Raw genomic sequence first — 18454 nt, 5'->3', positions numbered from 1 at the left:
ACTCCGGAACCCATAAAGGATTAGTCATGAATTAGTACAGTGAAATATGAAATTTGAGAAGTGGACATGGAAGTCTGTTATTTTGATTGAATAGGATAGTGGAGAGATGGAAGAGTGAAGGATTTTGGCTTTTTTTTCCTATTTTTGTTTTTGGGAGGTCATAGCAGTAGTGGGATCTTCGGGATGAGTGAAAAAGGGATCTGGAGGGGAAGTGTCGGAAGAGTTTAGAAAGGCTTATTTTGGGGAATCAGTATAGTAGAAGAGGTGGCAGATGGTGCAAGGAGGGTTAGTGTAGGAGAATATAGACAGGGCTATTTTGGGGATCATAGTAGTGGTATGGGGTTTGAGATGAGAGAGTGGAAGTAGGTGATATATTGATGGCGGTATAGCGTGAGAAGTAGGGTAGTGCGTTGGAAAGAGTAGTAGAAAGAGGTTTGAGATGAGTCAGAGTTGAGGTAGAAGATATATTGAGCGAGGTATAGGGTGAGAAATAGGGTAGTGCATTGCATATGCTGAATTAGAGGAAAGTAATAAATATATAGATCCATAAGTACATGGAAAGTTTATAGATGCATAAAGGACGTACGTATATGTAGATCTAAGTTATTGATAGAGGTATGGGGTGAGAAATCGGGGAGTGCTTTGAAGATGCTTTAAAAAAAATAAATATTTATATATATTTATTTTAGTGAGGAGGGTTTCTTTAAGCTCTGCAGCCTTGTCTTTAAGTTGCACACGGACACAAGAAATGTAGGGATATTGTGCAGTCAGACAGTTAAGGGTTAAATATGTTTTTCGTTTGCCGCAGCTCGTTGGGCTTTACATACAAAACACGCTCAGCTCAGAAAACCATTCTGTTATTTTGTAGTTTTATATAGCCAAACTCAACCTGCGTGAATCGGAGCGCTCCAAACTAACACAAGGACACATTTTTGCCACAGGAACATGAAGTGACCTGCCCATAGTCACAGGATCCACAGTTAGAAAGTCAGCAGCTCTGACAGTAGGTCCACATACCCTCCCAGTAACCGATATGGGGTGGTCTAGCGTTTTTTCTTTAGCGTTTTTTCTTGAGCCGCAAGGTTTTGGATTTTAATCTCTGCATCAACGATTTTGATCATAAATCATGTAATTCTGTCTGTTATGAATTGTAAATATGTGATCTATAACTTATCAATCGGGGCTCAAAAAATCATAAAAAATGTTACTAGACCTGCAGGTTTAATAACTTGAAAGATCCATTCGACCTAGCTGTAATGTATTTAAATTATGTCTCTGAAAGCAAGGACAAACTGGACAGGTCAACAAGATTCAAAGCATCTCCATTGCTCATTCACTTTGTGAGCAACAAAGATGCCTCCAAATCCCATCCTGTCATATTTGTTTCGCCCTCAAACAGAGGTCAAAAGTCAGTTTGTCTTCCTACTCGCCAGAAACTAATTGGCAAGGTCTCGGGAATAAGTCGGTGGTTACATGCTGCCAGCCACGCCTAGAGGTGGGCTGAATTACCTGGGGATGTCAGATGGTCCAGTGAGGCAACTTTCACATGCAGAGTTGATTCAGACAAGCGGGGAAAGGTGGATGCAGGGTGGCATTCCCAGGCTTGTCTCAGACGGCCCTCACTCCTGAATAGGACAAGAGCAATATTAAACCAATATCTGTTTAGTTTTACTGAAGCACTTTGCTTAGGTCACAGAACCCTATTTTTACCAATTTCCTAAAAGGGCATACTTGAACTTGCTGCTGGTAACGCTGTTCAGTAGGTTAATGAACATACTGCAAATATGTTGGTATGGAGTTTGGAGGAATAAGAACCATTAAATGTGAAATACCAGCTTTCAAGCATCTACAGAAATTACAGGATGCATTTCTCTCTGTACAAGAGTGTCAGTCAACTGTGTCAAAGGAAGCTGGGAGGTCCAAGCCAAGTAGCGCAGCAACCCCGTTGCAGTCAACTGTGTTCTTAAGGTCATCCCGGGTGGCAACGAGGGCAGATTCGAGGTGCCTCTTCCTTGACGGTCATGTAGGGGTTATAGTGACCCCAAGGGTAAGTAGCCAATTGACTACCACCCGACACTCCCTGCAGGAGCTGGCTCTGTGTATATACTATACCAAAGTAAGGTATAGTGTGCAGTCCAGGGGATCCCCAAAGGTAGGCAGAGGCTAAAGTAGATAATACCTTACTCTCCATTTGTGGTACTGTGGGTAAGCAGTAAGGCTTTATCAGAGGGTAGAGTTAAGCATTTAATGTACAAACTCGGGCAGGAAATGATATCACACACTCAAAGACTGAACTCAGACCAATTTGTTCGTATAAAAAGTATTTATTTTGTTGTATTTTATTTTTAGAACCAAACAGGACTTTGTGCAGGTAAGTGGAATTATACTTTTCTAGACAGATTGCTCAACAAGCAAGCTGGATGAAAATGGACTTTTTGAAACAGGTTTGTAAAATATTCAAATACAGTTGCAATTGCGTTTGGATTACTTTATAGAGTACTTCTTAGACTACCTTTCTAATCCGTGTGATATACCAAAATATCACACTGGGATAGTTCCTAGATATAAGGTAACGTATATTTTCTTACCTGTCGGTGTAGTTTTGCAGCTTGAAAGCTTTCTGGATTCACAATGCTGTGCATTATTCAGCCATCTAGTGGTTGGGTCCGGAATTGTTGTATTGTGTGTGGTTTTATTTTGTGTGTGTGTGTGTCTCCCAGGTGGGTGTTGACATACCATGTCCTTCGTGATGTGTCTCCCACCTATGGTCGCCATCTTCGGATTCTTTTTCTTTTCTTCTCCTTTTAAGGTCTGTCTTTTGTTTTTATTAGTCTTCCTGCTGTCATCTTTCCGGCAGAAGAGGGTGGGTTCGCTAGTGAATCAAGAAAGACTTCAAGCTGCAAAACTACACTAAACGGTAAAACTAGACGTTTTGCAGCATGAATCTTTCAGGATTCACTATGCAGTGCATAGACTTTGTAGCGGGTTCTTAATTTTGTGGTGGCTGGGTGGAAGATGAGCATTGATTACTGAATATGTATTGTAAGACCTTCTGTCCAACTTGCGCTTCCTTGTTCATTTGAATATCATCAAAGTAGTGCTTAGTGAACGTGTGCACTGAAGACCATGTTGCTGCTTGGCAAATGTCTTGAATAGGTGGATTTGCTAGAAACGCAATTGTTGCTCCGCTCTTCCTTGTTGAGTGAGGATGCGCTGCTCCTTGTAATTGTTGCCCAGCTTGTTTGTGGCAGAATTGTATAGTTTGTGCAATGCATCGTGCAATGGTATTTTTGGTAACTGGTCGTCCCAAAAAAACTGCTGACAAAAGACACAATTGCTTGGTTTTTTGCACTAGTTTGTCCTTCCTATATAGTGCATTACTGCGCTCCTGGCGTCCAGTGTGTGTCTGATTAATGTGGAACCGTGACACCACCTTTGGCATGAAATGTGGGTCCATTCTCATTACAATCCTGTTGCTGTGTGTTTGTAGGTAGTGCTCTTGTAGTGTTAGCTCTTCTAATTCGCTCACTCTCCGTAGCAATGTGATGGCTACTAAGAAGGTTGTCTTTAGCGTGAGCATATGCAGTGTTGCTTAATGAATAGGCTCAAATGATGCTCTCATCAATTGGGTTAGCACTAAGTTGAGGTTCTATGCTGGAGGTGGCCTTCTGTTTGGAGGTGCAATTTTCTTTGCCCCTTCTAGAAATCTCTTTACTACTTGGGAGGGGAAGAAACTCTTCCCTGTTTCTCTTGTGTAAGCCACTATCGTCGATAAGTGCACCCTTAGAGATTTGTAGCTTAGTTTATTTTGTAGTAGATGTGTTAAGTATTTTAGTACTGTTGATTCCTTGGTAATTCTTCTTGGTAGTTTCTCCCTAATGCGCCATTCAGAGAATCTCTTTCACTTTGTTACATAGCACTTTCTTGTGGTAGGTCTCCTTGCCTCTCTAAGCACCGCCATTGTGCTTGCTGGTAGTTTGAAGTGTGCAAATTCTAGGTCTTGAGGTGTCATGCTGCCAGGCTGAGGCTCTCCGGCTCTGGGTGTAGTACCCTTCTGGTTTGCATCGTACAGGTCCTTTCCTGTGGGGAACCTGTGTGTGGGCGCTTGTGCCATCTCCATGATCTGCGAGAACCAGGTTTGTATGGCCCACTGAGGTGCTATCAGTATTGGCGTCCTGTTGCCAAATCTGCATTTATTTAGTACTCTGTGTAGCAATGGTATTAGTGGAAAAGCATAGGCAAATGTCCCTGACCAGCTTATCCATAGTACATGCCCTAGGGACCGTTTGCATGGTTGTCTGGATACGAAGTTTTGACATTTTGCATTTTGGTGTGTTGCAAATATGTCTATTTGCGGAGTTCCCAATTTGTGGAATATCTTTTGGATTTCTTGTTGGTTGATCTCCCATTCGTGGGATGCTGACGTCTGTCTGCTTCCACATTGTCCTTCCCTGGTAGATGTATTGCTAGCAAATCTATTTGTCTTGGAATTGCCCATGTCCATATTTCCTGTGCCAGCACTGATTGTGTCCCACCTTGCTTGATGTAGAACATGGTGGTTGTATTGTCCATTTAGACTAGTACCCTGTGTCCGTACAGTTGTTTCTGAAAGGCTTTTAAGGCTAGGAACACTGACTTTAGCTCTAGGTAGTTTATGTGCTTTATCGCATCCTGTTGTGACCACAATCCCCTTACCTTGAGGGTGTTTGTCTGTGCTCCCCACCCCATCTGGGGGGCATCTGTTGTGATGGTCACTGTTGGAGTTGGTTGTGAGGCTTCCCTTGCGTTATGTTCCTCTTGTTCCACCACGCTATTTGGTGCTGTATTGTTTGTGACAACCACTAGATCTTCCCAACTCCCTGTTGCCTGAGACCATTGTTGTTGGATCCATTCTTGGAATGTCCTCATGTGTAGGTGGATATTTGGGACCAAATGTATGCATGACGCCATCATTCCCATCAGTTTGCACACTGTCGGAGCTCACCCCTTGTGGTAAAGACGTGTCTCCTTCAATATTGCCAAAGTTCTCTTTGCGCTTGGAAACACCTTTCTCTGTAAGATGTTGATCTACGCCCCTAAGAATATCGTCAGATCAGGCTCTATTGAGTATTTTCCCCAATGAATTGAAAACCCTAGTTGGACTAGTGCTTGTATGACCTCTTCCGTGTGCCGCTTGCACTTGCTATACGAGTTTGCTTTTACCAGCCTATAGTCGAGGTATAGATATACATGTATTCCTTGCCTCCTTAAGTGCGCTGCTACTGCTGCCAGGCATTTTGTGAAAACCCTTGGTTTAGATTTGAGTCTGAATGCCAGCACTGTGAACTGGTAGTGAGTCTTGATCATAAACCTTAGCAGATGTTTGTGTTTGCTGCTGATGTAGATGTGTAAGTAAGCATCCTTTAAGTCGATAGTTGCCATATAATCCTCTTCCTGTAACTGGGGTATTACCTCTTGGAGAGATGTCATTTTGAATCTTTAAGTTTTTATGAACTTGTTTAAGAACCTTGGATCCAGAATAAGCTGGAAGGTCTCGTCCACCTTTGGTATGAGGAAGTAGGTGGAGTAGACACGCTTGTTCCTTTCCTTGTATGGTACTACTTCTATGGCCTTTTTTCTTTAGAAGTTCTTGTGCTTCTTGTAGCAACTGACCATGCTCCTTTGCTGAGTGTACTCTGCCCTTTGGCCTTTTTGTTTGGAGGTGTTTTTTTTCTAGCTCTATACAGTAACCATATTGTGTGAGGTTAAGTATCCATTTGTCTGATGTGAGCTTCCTCCACTCCTGAAGGAAGTGCTTTATCCTGAGACCTACTGGAGTAGTGTGCTGGAGGAACTGTTGTTGGTCTTGAGTTAGTTTTGGTCTTTGTGTTATCTCATGCTGCACCCCTAGAGATGTAGACTGGGTGTGCGTTGGTCCTGCAGTGGAGTCACTTGGATGTTGACCCCCCTCGCTGTCCATTTCCTCTTCCTCGTGTGTGTGCCCTCAAAAGGATTGTCCTCCGGGTTGGTACTGCCAGTTTTGCTGCTGGTGTCCATGGTTACCTCCTTGATAACCCTGATGGAAGTTTTGGTGAGGTGCCACAGATTGGTGGTCCCTCTCACCCGTTGGTCTCCTTGAAGGTGTTCCCCCTTATCATTCCTCTATACTGCAGTCCCCCCATGGACCTAGCTGGCTCGTTGTCCTTCTCGAGTTGATTCAGTTTCTCATCCACTGGAGCGCCGAAAAGCTGTTCCCCGGTGAAGGGTGCCTTCTCTGTTATTCCCAGCATCTGCCTGCTTGTGTCCGCTGAGTCTAGGGCCGACTTCAGACATGTATTTGCCATGTTCTTTCCCTCTTCTACCAGGTGGCTCGCCCTTCACTGGTATTGCTCTGGTAGGTGTTTTAGGAGTTCGCCCACTACATCCCAGTGCTGGTATGCGTCCCTGTTGATGAGCGCATTGGAATTGGAGATGCGCCATTGGATCACCGCATTTCTTTCCATCTTCCTCCCCCACTAGGTCCATTCTCCTGCGCTCTTTATCTGGAGGTGGTTCGGTATTTGTGGGTATATTTGCCCTGTTCCTAGCCGTGGCTGTTATAATTTAATCAGCTGGTACTGATTTTTTTAATATACATAGGCTCCTTAGAATAGCGTTTGTACTTTTTCCTCAGTCCTTGGGGGTTACTGCTTTACCCATAGCAGTTTCCTTGAAGGCCTCCTTCCCCCCTGTTCCAGCACACTTGGTAACATGGGTAGGAAGTGGCTTCTTGTCTGTGATGGCAAAATTGTCTCCAAGAGGAAGCAAGGTTGGGGTTTCTCCTCCTCTAGCTGCACTCAATGTGTCTGCAGCTCTTTTGATGACCTGGTCATAGATACCTATGTCGTCCGGTGTTGAGATCCTGCCACTGCAAGTCCTGCGACTCCGAGGATGTAGTGCCCTGGTAAGTTTGCTCCTCTTCCTCACCTTCGGCGTTGCCGCAATACAGCTCTTCCTTCTCCTGTTCCTTGCCAGGTTCTGGTGTGGTCGGTGGTTGAATTTCCTCGACGCATCTTTTGGCTTTGGTTGTGGGTTTCAACGGAATAGTGAGCAGTTTCATCTCGACTCATGCAGGAAAGGCAGGGCACACTTTGACTACCTAACTGAATGAAACATCAACGCCATCTACTCCACTCGCTTCCATGCCCTCTGCATGCGCTGCAGAATTTTGAAATTGCTTCCCATAACCCCCCTTCCCCCCCTGGGAAAACCATGATGCAGGCCCTCCTCACCAGCTGTCTGGACTATGGCATCGCCCTATATGCAGGCACCACCAGTGAACTCTTGAAGACTCGAAGATCCAGAACTCAGAAGCCAGACTGGGCCTCAACCTGCCTAAAAGGGTCCACATCACCCAGCACCCGATAACCTCCATTGGCTCCCCATCCAGAAAAGTTGTCAATTCAAGCTTCTGACCCCTGCTTACAAAACCCTCCACGACCGTGGACTGGCATACATGAACCACCGCCTGAACTGCCACCAACCATCCAGAAACCTCTGCACAGCTCGCCCTTGCAAAGACACTGCGCATCCATCCCTGCTGCACCGAAGGACGATCCTTCTCCCACCTTGCGGCCAAATCCTGGAAGATCCTTCCCATTCACCGCCAACTTTGCCCATCACCCTCGTTGACAGACTTCAGGCAGGGACTCCAGACCTGGCTCTTTGACTGAGACCTGCACCCCAGAACCATGAAACCTTCGCTGGTGACAAGCTGCACTATATAAGTAGGGATTGATCAAGGTAAAGCAATGATTTGCATAAAACAATGTACAATGCTTACACAGGTGTGCTCGGCAGTGCCATGCACATGAGTTTATAGAATATGCTTAGATTTCTGTGTTGCAGCTCATTGATCTGCTTTTCTTTATCATGATTGCATTTTGTATCCATCTTGACTGGTGTTTTGTTTTTTGTTCTCAGTACTGTGTAGATTTTGGTTATGACTACTTTGGCATTTGTATGAATGTCATTACTCAATAAACCAATGACCAATACAGAATAGTGGGGGAATATCTTTAAACTGGACCTTTTCTTCTCTTTTGTAGTGTGCAGACTCTGTACCAAGGTTTGTATACTCAAGGCTATGTTGAACAGGACCTTCCTAGGCTTCATTCACACACTGCAGGCTAGGGCTCCTAATGTTTAATGAAATAGGATATGGAGCACCATGTATTATGGTTCTTTCTACAGCGTCTAATTGCTTAATATCTCTGAAAGCCTTGCTCTCTATACTCCTAAAACCCTGCATGAAAAATGTACCTTGACTTACTCTAGCTTGATTCCTCTCCTCAGAGTGGTCCTCTCCGTACAGTCCATCTGCATAACTTTTTATTTTTAAGTATAACCTCCTCTGGCTCATGTCTGTCTTCTTAATTATTTTATTGAAATTCTGCAGTTGCCGATACCGAATTTCACAGATCGCAACCTCTCCTCTTTAATACCCTATCTTTGTAGCCTAAAATTACCTAATCTGCACCAGCCTTTCTATCGCACCAACCATTCACATGAAACCATAGCCACCACTAATTATCACACCTACCTGGTAATATGTAATCTATCACAAAGTAACTCCAATAGAAGCATGGAATTTGTTTGCTGGAGAGCACATGCCTAACCTTAATAATCAAGAATATCCCATTGGATAAACCACAAACCTAGCATGCTAATCACCGTAAAGTGATTCAGCGCCTCATTGGGGGTAGTAAGTGCTGGATAAATGCAATTATTTTATCTGTTGGTCTGCATGGACGTCCTATTCTTGGAACCATACCACCATTCTCCCCTTGAATTTTAGGCCACGGCTGGGGCAAACAGGCTGGAGACCCTGCTGCAGACTCTGATCTAATCCAGAACGTCTTAAATGACACTTTAGTGGTGGCAGCCCCATGATGCCACAAAGTTGTTGGTGTAGTTTATTTTGACTTGCAAGAAAGGCACCACCATTTTACTAGCTGTATGCGATTCTGAGATTAGTGCTGAATGTGTGCTAACATTTGAAGATTTATTTTAGCAATTTAGTTATCCCTTGAGTAGAAAGTCCTGATCTGGATTACTAAAGTGGCTGTTGTGCTGTCTGGTTCTTCTTGCACCTTTTTGAAGCATTGTTCTCAGGTGTTCAGCTGTAGCAAAGATGAACAATATTAAACGTAGGAAAAAATCCATCTCATTTATTTGACTTTGTTTGATCTAACATTTTAATGTTTTCTTTCTACAGATCAGTTTAATGTTCTCTTCATAGTAGTAGATGACTTGCGCACTTCTTTGGGTTGTTACGGAGATAAAGTTGTTAAAACTCCAAACATTGATCAACTTGCATCCCAGAGCGTCGTCTTCCAAAATGCATATGCACAGGTAAGACCTATTTCAGTATGTATGCAATTGGTGTCTGTGGTGCTAGAATGTGTATTTGTGAGTTGCAGAGGTGTCTTTAGTCAGCACGTACAAAAATGTATTGCATCTGGAGTACTGTGTTCAGACTTTGCTGCCACTGTAAGGGAACCGTGACAGCAGTTGACGTGAGACCACATTGTGGATAGGGCAAGCCAATTAAATGGTATGTCTCAGAGCACCTATTTGTGTATGTACGTTATTTGTAGAGCATGAACATATCTAAAGAGCAGCAAAGTGCTGAAAATGTCTTTGGAAGTTATGATTATTGTGGAGGGTCAAATGTAGTTTGTCAGATCAGGGATCGTGCTAATTGAATATGTTCAGTTTTTTTTGTTTTTTAATTCTCCCCATACACCCCCCTTTTTTCAATGTTTTTGTATCCTGCCTGGCAATATACACGGTTCCTGTATGGTGTGGTCCTCTAGGCTTGACTAATATATTTGCCAAGTAAGCTGTGCTCTTGAGAACATAGGAGGTGCGTTTGGTCTCAAAGATGACTGTATGGAAAGATTGAGGCAGGGAATGTGTAACATGGGAGTAAGGGTAAATTACTACAAGCTGTGCACGTAGGAGATCTTTTGGAGGCTATAGCGTCGTATATGGGAGGCCACTGAGCAAGGTGTTACCTCCATCCAGATGGGAGAGCACTAAAGCGTGTGTTCTCAAGTAGCCTTCCTAGAGAACCAGCTTCACTTTTCCCTCGAGAGTTGGAACCCAGGTGTCTTCATTCTTCTGGTAACGTATCTCTTGACTAAGAGGTCTGAGTGTGAATCCCGAGATTTTGCATTATCAGCTGGGCGATGAAGCCTGGTCGGGTTAAGTTGGAGACTTGAAGTCTGGATTGTTGCGGTTGGTTATGGCAAAGAGAATTCAGTCTTTGTAGGGGTTTAGCTTTAGGATGGTATTTGAAATCCAAGGTTGGATGATTTCAAAGCAGGATTTGAATTAGTTTGTCATTGGACAAGGATATTTTTAGGCAGAGTTGGATATCCTGTGTGCATTATTGGAGGGTGATGCGACTGTCAATAAGAGAATCTGAGAGGTACACTGTGAAAAATATAGATAATGGGGGAAAACATGGAGCCCTGGGTTGCTTTGTAGATGTCTGTGTGACCATGTTTTGTAACCTATTTGTTACCGGGTTAGTGAGGTATTGTAGGAGACTGGCTTACCATATGGTGCACACTTATTTAAGTGAGGCAACTTGCACTAATCCAGGCAACCCTTTCGGAGGTTTTAGTGGCCTTTGATAGCCTTTTGAAAGCTCTCAAAGTGGTAGCTGTGGAGAGGAACTGTCTGGCTTCTCTAGAAAGAGTGTTAAGCAGCTTGCTTTACCAGTTTAATCCTGTAGTGTAGATTAAATGAAAAAGCACCACACAGTGTGTGTATATATACAAATGTGTATTACACAACACTCTCTGACAAATGGGTTGATCTCTCCGGGTAGGAGAAATACCAAACTACACAATAATACTTCAATTGCAATAAGGGAAGTAGCATAAAATAAAGTGCTCTCCAGGGGGGAGGCAAACCGTATTATTAAAGTGGAATGCTAACTGCGACCGAAGTTGGGACTTGGAACAGGAGACTCAGAGGAGTTGGGGACACATGGAACTACCCGAGGTAAGTACAGAGGAACCCCACGGTGTCTGTGTGCTTAGTGGAAACGCAGCTGCGTCCCAATAGAAGTCCACAGGAAAGGCGTGGTTGCAGTTCTTAAGAAGGACCCTAAAAACCCTGTTGAAGACAGAAGTTTGGAGAGTCACCCCACAGTGGATACCCCAGGAACCAGGATACCTACACCTGGGAAGCTGGGTGCAAAGGTGTGAAGTAACGTCGGAAACCACCATAGACCACCGGAGGACTTCAGCTAAGGTGCCACCGGACAAGACTGCAAGAGTCCGGTGGAATCTTGAGGAGAAGAACTTGTAAGCAGAGGGGAAAGTCTATGCCTCTTGGAGCTGACCAAGAGGCACGGAAGAGCAATGCCAACCGTTGTCGGGTGGTTCAAAAGTGGTGACTAGGACCTTGTTGCTGCAGTTGTGAGAACCAGCCAATGCTAAGGAAGACCATGTCTGGAGTCTCGAACCAGGGGATCAGTGTCTGACAGCAGCACCAACAAGCCTTGGCAGCTGCAAGTGATGTGGAGAACTAAGAAGCAATGTTGTGACCAGCAAGGAACCTACCACAAGCAGGAGAATTGGAGCATGCCCTGAGCAAGCGAGGAGCCCATTGGAGCAGAAGTAACTTGGGAGGAGGGGGGTGGGGTGCAGGGGGATCCAGACTGTAGGCAGAGGACTTGCAAGAGGACCTCGAGCAGCTCACCAAGAAGGAAGGCCCACAGTGCAGAGGATGTGGTGAGGATGTTGTACTTGGCAGGAAGAGATGATGGAGGTTCTTGTAGCCTGAATACCTCTGGAGTGCAGAGCCCACAAGCCTTGGCAAGTCGATTTGGTGCCCAGGGGGTTTGGTCCCAGCGGTTCCAATGAGGGATACTGGCCTCCGAATTGCAGAGGATGGGGCAGGCCTCTTGAGTTGCAGAACCAGCACGTGTTGCTGAGCCTTTCAAAGTCCATGGTCAGTCCAGAGCAGCAGACCGATCAACTTTGTTGCGATGCCTGCAGATGCAGAGGAGTAACTCCTTCACTCTAAGGGAGATACTTCGGGTGCCCTTGATGCTGACCGGTATGATGATCCTGGAAGAAGAACAGACGACAGACTTTCAGAACAGCCAGACCAGGAGCAGCAGGAGTCTTTCTTGTTGCAGTCTCTGTCCCAGGCGAAGTCCAAGTGCCAGACGGTCAAAGTGACGTGGTTTCAGTCCGGAGTCTTGTCAAACAGCAAATCTGAGGACCCACCCTCAAGTAAGCCCTTAAATACCCTTGGACTGAGGGGTCCCTCACAGAGGAGGGACTGGAAGGAGGGGAAGATACTCCCAGGTCCTTGTATAGTTTTGTGCCAGAGTGGGAGCCAAGGGCTCCTTGAGCTGGTTTCTACTGAAGTATGCAAGGAGGGCACCAAATGTGCCCTTTAAAGCAGTCTGGCGCTGGCAAGTGCCCCCACCCCAATACACTAAGTCCAGTCTGGGAGGTGGTCACACCTCCCTGTGACAGGAACCCTATTGTTCTACCTTACCCTGTTCAAGCTTGGCGCAGCAGGACCAAATTGTATCTGTGGTCGGCAGCATTACTAGCTTGCAATTGGAACCTGCATAGCTGTTACCAGTAGTACGGGAGGTACCTATAGGATGCCTCCCAGTACATGGGATCATACTTCCAACACTAGAATTTGTGTTTGGATATGATTCCATCATGTTTGATACCACACATGGCCGGTTTCAGTGCAGCCACTATATAGTTGGACATCTCGTACTGCCCGACCTCAACTATATGTATTAAAATGGCTTCCCTCACACACACAGTGCAACTGCAACAAATGATGGACGTAATGCAGAAGGATTCAAACATTCTCCCCAGTCAAGAGATCTGTGTTAAATTCATCCTTTTGCCCCCTGCGCCACCCCAGTTTGGACCCAGCCATCTGCAAATCAGTCTTGACCCTGTGCCTCATGGGAACAGTCCAGACCAAACTGCCAAGCCAGGTCCTCCCTGGACCGGAAACTAGCATCACCCTTCATCAACCAAGCTAGCTTGAATCCAGTGGCACAATGTGCAAGGGACCCACGTCTGGGCATACCCATCCCACTTCGGGCAAAAAGTGTATTTGCCTTTACCACACTTACAAAGCCTAGAGAATTGACTCCAGGGTTTGTAGGGGTTTCCTGCTCATGCAGAAGCACCCTCACACTTATAACCAAGCACACTATCTTTAGGACTGAAAGGCCTGCCATAGGTGTGACTTGTAAGTTTTAAGTGCAGTGACATCCGATATAAGAAACCTTTTGAGGGGTCAAGCACCAACTCGCACAGGCCGCAATGGCAGGCCTGTAGTGACAGTTTTAAGTGGACTCCCACAGGTGCCACAATACATGCTGCAGCACATGGGAGACCCCTGGTGTACCTTATTCCCGGAGCACCTTAGTATCATATTCTAGGGACTTAAGGGTACACCAGTAGCCAACTGTAGATGCACAACAGGACTTCCCATGGTCAATGTAGGGAGAAAGTACAGTGACTGGGGTCCTGATTAGTAGAATCCCAGACTAGTCACAAACATACTGACCCCAAGCAAAAAGTGGTGTTAACCATGAAAGCAGATCCTATATGAACTATTTCAAGACCGAGGCTTAAAATCGATGCATGCTTTGAGAGCGCTTATTAGAACTGAATCACTGACTTTGAAGGGTGCAAAAAAAGGTCAAAGCAAGACCAGGTGACTGGGGTCATTCTGTCGTTGAGGATGAGGCATAATAGACTACTTGGCATCCAGCTGTCTCCACACTGCAGCGTCGGCTGAAACCTGATTGGTAAATTTGAAGATGATTCTTGCTGTTGTGTTACTGTAGCTGGGTAGCCAATCCTTTCTTAATGATTTTCCCTCCGAATTAAAGGAGGCTATTTGGGCCAAAGTTGGAGTAGGCTGGGTCCAGGGATGGTTTATTTAGGTGGGGAAGGATCTGACCTCTCCTAAGGTTATCTAGAAAAGTTCCTTGACTTAGGGAGGCATTGAAAAGCGTCCTGAAGTGATTAAATGAGGAAGGGTGTCTCCTTTACCGAAGGTTTCCTTGAGAGTCCAGGATATTCATGAGATCAGTGTGCGAGACTGACTTGGGATGCGTCCATTTGATGGTGAGGATAGAAGTGTGGCTGTTAAAATGGGGGGCTGTGGAAGTGATTATATCTGTGTTCTCTGTAAAGAGGTTAAACTAAGGCCATTTATTGACTGAATCGGACACTGTGGTTTGTGGGCAGCGGTGGGTACAGTGTTTGACTGCCTCGGAGTGCTTTGCCTCTGTTGGTTGCATCACTGATGGTGACCTTGTGATAACACACTTTACCTCTCTTCTGTCTTGTCTCCCTTACCCCTGGCACCTTAACTCATTCACCTTCAATTCTAGGAATCCTTCTTAATCGACCATGTGGCTAGAATTATTCAACTCTTAGAATTCTGTAGCTTGATTCGAGAGGCTAAGTTTCAGACAGATCCAATGTCAGTCTGGATCAACTCATTGGTAATCACCAGGATTACTGCAATGGTTTATCCGTGAGACTCTATGTATTGTCCCATATAACGAGATTAAAAATCTTGCTACCCATGCTTTATTTAACTTGCCAAGAACATCTTCTTGCTTGCTTCACCAACATTAAACAGGTTGGCTATCTGCCCAGAACCGGGCACAGTAGAAATTGACATTGGGTTCCAAGGCTTTTCATGTCACACCTCTTACCTATCCTAACTGGTCTCCTACAATATTCAATCACGTCGCCTGCTCTAATATTTTTTTAATGTTTTTAGATATCATTTATAGGATAACCATGTATGGGGTACTGCTTATACATTTTGAACAAACTTCATGTATGATGTCCAGAGCAGGTGGTCTCGGCCAAATATGGTGGGAAAATCTTAAGTTTGAGGATTCGTAAAGTGCCTACATGCCTCCTTTTGTCTTATGGTGATTAGAGTATGGCAGAAGGATGAATGGATTTAACGATAAGTGCGCCCTATTCAGAGTATGGACTCTTGCTGTGGCAGGCCTTAGTTCTCTTATTTACTCCAGAAGAACGCTTCAGCTCTTTCTCGATCCGTATCCATTAAAGTGCGGGGAACTAGAGATGGTGAAGCATACAGTGAGATAGAGCCAGCGGTGGGGGAGGGGCGTTGTACGCATGCGCTCAGTCTCCCCTTTTGAAGTGATGTTTGCGATTGCCAGTTCTCACAAACTATAGTGCGCTACAAAACTAGAGACTGACATTTTTCTCTGATTTTCTCTCTGCTACTAAATCTTCCCCTTGTCTGTTTCAGCAAGCCGTATGTGCTCCCAGCAGAGTGTCCTTTTTAACAGGGCGCAGACCCGACACCACTAGGCTTTTTGACTTCAACTCCTACTGGCGCGTGCATGCAGGAAACTACACGACGATGCCCCAGTATTTCAAGGAGAACGGCTATGTGACCATGTCTGTTGGCAAAGTCTTTCATCCAGGTATGCTAAAGATTTCTATTAACTGCACAGAATTGATTAAAATACACACTACTATTCTGAAAGCAGACTCTTAGTAATCAAGATGAAATAATTCCGGCCGCGTCTGAAGTGGTAGTGAGCAGGTGTTACTCCTTCCCCCGTAGTGCTCATGACTTTGAGTGAGCGGACTATCCACCTTTTTAAAAAAAAATCAACCCAAAAAAAAATCTATCCACTTGACTCAAACTGATGTACGTTATTTCTGCTTATTATAACCGCTGCCATTATTGAATTTAATATCACATCAGTTTTAATCTTTTAATCCAACTGGACGTACAGTAGACAGTTTGTGGTAAATGGCAGGCGCCCAAAAACAGCCCTTCATTTCTTGTTTGTATCACATGTACAGATTTTGAAGAGCATGTGCTAGTGATTCATCGGAACAAGCAGTGTGCCGTTTTCTGAGGACCACTCAGGAATATACGAATGTCTTCTCAAACGTACTTTCAAGAACAAAGCAAACCCATGAATATATATAGTGGTGCGTTTTTTATTTTTTATTTTATTTTTTTTTTTGGCTAAGGAATTGCTATCTTGAGCAATGTTTACTCCCTTTTTTTTTTTTTTTTTTTTTTTCGTCCGAGTTCGGTTCATTAGATCGGTCTTGTCGTGCTGCTGTTCACCTGATATGATCAGGCAACAGCTGATATGATCAAGGCGGAAAAAGCACTTGAAGCCCTACAGAGGAAAAGACTTTGGTGCCGCCTACACATTGATTCTCTAGAGTAGTGTTTAAGTGCAAGATGTGCACTTGCTGTGTAAAAACTTGTTGCACTCCTTTATGGATCAAAGTGTTTTTCCATGATCTAACATAGACTGCATTCAAACCTGATAACGAACGGCACGCAACATCTTGCAACAATCCTCTTATCTGCGCACATATTTATTAAACATTGTGGTGCAGGTCAAGGAATAGTCGTTTTTTTTAACCTCTCTATGCTCGAAGGGCGGTTAATGAATTACAAAAAAGTAGCAGCCTGCCCAGCACCCTCGATCACTGTCTGCCTGCCCACTACACCTTGGGCCTGAACGAGGTGCAGGTGCCTGGAAGGAACTACTGCAGTAATGTAGTAGTTGGTAGGAAGCTGGCTTTCTGTATAGTGCACTAAAACGAAGTACACTGTGCAGAGCCAAGGGTCACCCAGATTGGTATGCAGAGGCAAAAGTGGATGGTACTAACGGCTCTATTTGTGGTAGTGTAAGTGAGCAGTTGGGCTTATCAGAGGGTAGTGCTAAACATTTGTTGTATTCGGACAATAAATGATACACGCACTCCAGAATAAATCTGGTGCTAATATGCCAAAATCTTTTTTTTTTTTCATATAGTTTTTGAGACCAAGAACTTTGATCTACAGTAAGTACTTTTTAAGATCTGAATTTCAAGGTTGCTAAATAAATCTCTTGTGTGCAATTACGCACCATTGAAGTCTATTGGGAAAAAATAGAAAAATGCATATAAAATCATACAGTTGGGTTTTGAGGTTCACCATCTGGATTTAGGTAAGTAGCAAGGCTAGATCCAATGTTTCACCAGCAGATTCTTGGTAGAGTCTCAGATTTGGCAAGGAGCAGGGTGATTTGGTCATTGGTAGCTGGTACGCTATGAAGTGCACAAGGGGACTTGAAGGCAAATCCGGGGGAGGGGGGAGGGGTCCCCCCCCACTCCAGGGAGCAGATTGCCAGGATCACAGCTGGTTTGTCGGTTCCCAGGCCGGGCAGGCTGGGTGACATGCAGCAAAATGTCTTTGCAGTCAGAAGAAGGCAGGTTGCAGAGATGATTCCAGTAACCTGGGTATTGGTGCGACATGGCTCTGGTAGTTCCTGGTGTCTTCATACTTGGTGGGGAGAGAAATCTCACCCTCTGGAGTGGATGTACCTAATTCTGCTGGGTTGCTGCGCCCAAGTCACCGGGGAGCAGCAAGTCTGTAGGCACTCTGCGGGTTCGGTGCCTGCGGTCTGCAGGGGAGTAGTTCCTCTACTCTTCTCCCCCCCTACCCCCCGGTGATTAGCGATTAGCATGGAGCTGGGGGCGCTCCTGGGTTCCTGGAGTCCTCACAGCAGCAGGATGAGGCTGTACACGACTATTGTCGAGTTCTGGAAGAAGCAGGCAGCATTTTGCGCCACAGTTCTGCAGCAGGTCTTCTGTTCTCTGGTCAGTAGCTCTTTTTCAGTATCTTTGTCTGCCGCATCTGAAGTTCAAGGTCCAGGGATACCACCTAGATACTACATTTAGGGGTGTTTAAAGGGGGTGATGGGTAGTAGCCAATGAGCTACCTAGCTTTAGGGTGTCTACACTCTCTAAATGACCGGTTTCTGTGGGAAAGGGCACTAACCTAGCCCTGATAGGTTCATTCCTGCTGTCCCAAGATGGAGAATTTGCAAAGTCGTGCTCACATCACATGCTCCACCTTAAGGGTGGTACTGGCTGAATGTGGGCACACCTAATCTAACAAATGTTCCCCAGCCGTCCTGCCAAATGTGTATCAGGAAGGGGGGTGGGATGGAGGGAGGGTTTGGCATCCTACACTAGAGGGAGATGCCTGGGTTGCATTTCTTTTGAAGCTTCCTGCCCTGGAAGGCAGTCGTTGAACACCTCTGCCCAGAACAAGTTTTGTTCCTGGCCTCAGAATGCTGTCTCAACCCATGAGGTCAGAAACCTGTCTCGTGGGAGAAGGCTGGCTAAGATTGGTTTGAGAGTGCTTGGTAGGGGTTTAGGAGACCCTCTAAGGTGTCTTCTGTGTGTTTCTATTTATAAATCCAGCACTGGCATAACTGGTACTAAACATCTTGTGTTTATAAATTCTCAAACATCTTAGGGCCGTGGTTCCCAAACTCTGCGCCGTGGCACCCTGGTGCACCGTTATGACTTGCCAGGGGCGCCGCGGCACGATGTGGGCAATGTGC

General features: G+C 45.1%; 1 protein-coding gene across 1 annotated transcript in view; it reads left to right on the top strand.

The window, feature by feature from the left end:
* Positions 1-18454, top strand: part of IDS (iduronate 2-sulfatase) — a 137801-nt gene that overhangs the window by 11293 nt on the left and 108054 nt on the right. The window contains exons 2-3 of the mRNA XM_078688634.1: positions 9236-9372; positions 15334-15511. Of these exons, the coding sequence (XP_078544760.1) occupies positions 9236-9372; positions 15334-15511 (315 nt within the window). The remainder of the gene's footprint in view (positions 1-9235; positions 9373-15333; positions 15512-18454) is intronic.

The sequence above is a fragment of the Lissotriton helveticus genome, chromosome 4_1 (assembly GCF_964261635.1).
Source record: "Lissotriton helveticus chromosome 4_1, aLisHel1.1, whole genome shotgun sequence".
Taxonomy (NCBI): domain Eukaryota; kingdom Metazoa; phylum Chordata; class Amphibia; order Caudata; family Salamandridae; genus Lissotriton; species Lissotriton helveticus.
The sequence above is the reverse complement of the archived record's forward strand: the minus strand, read 5'-3'. Positions and strand labels throughout refer to the sequence as shown.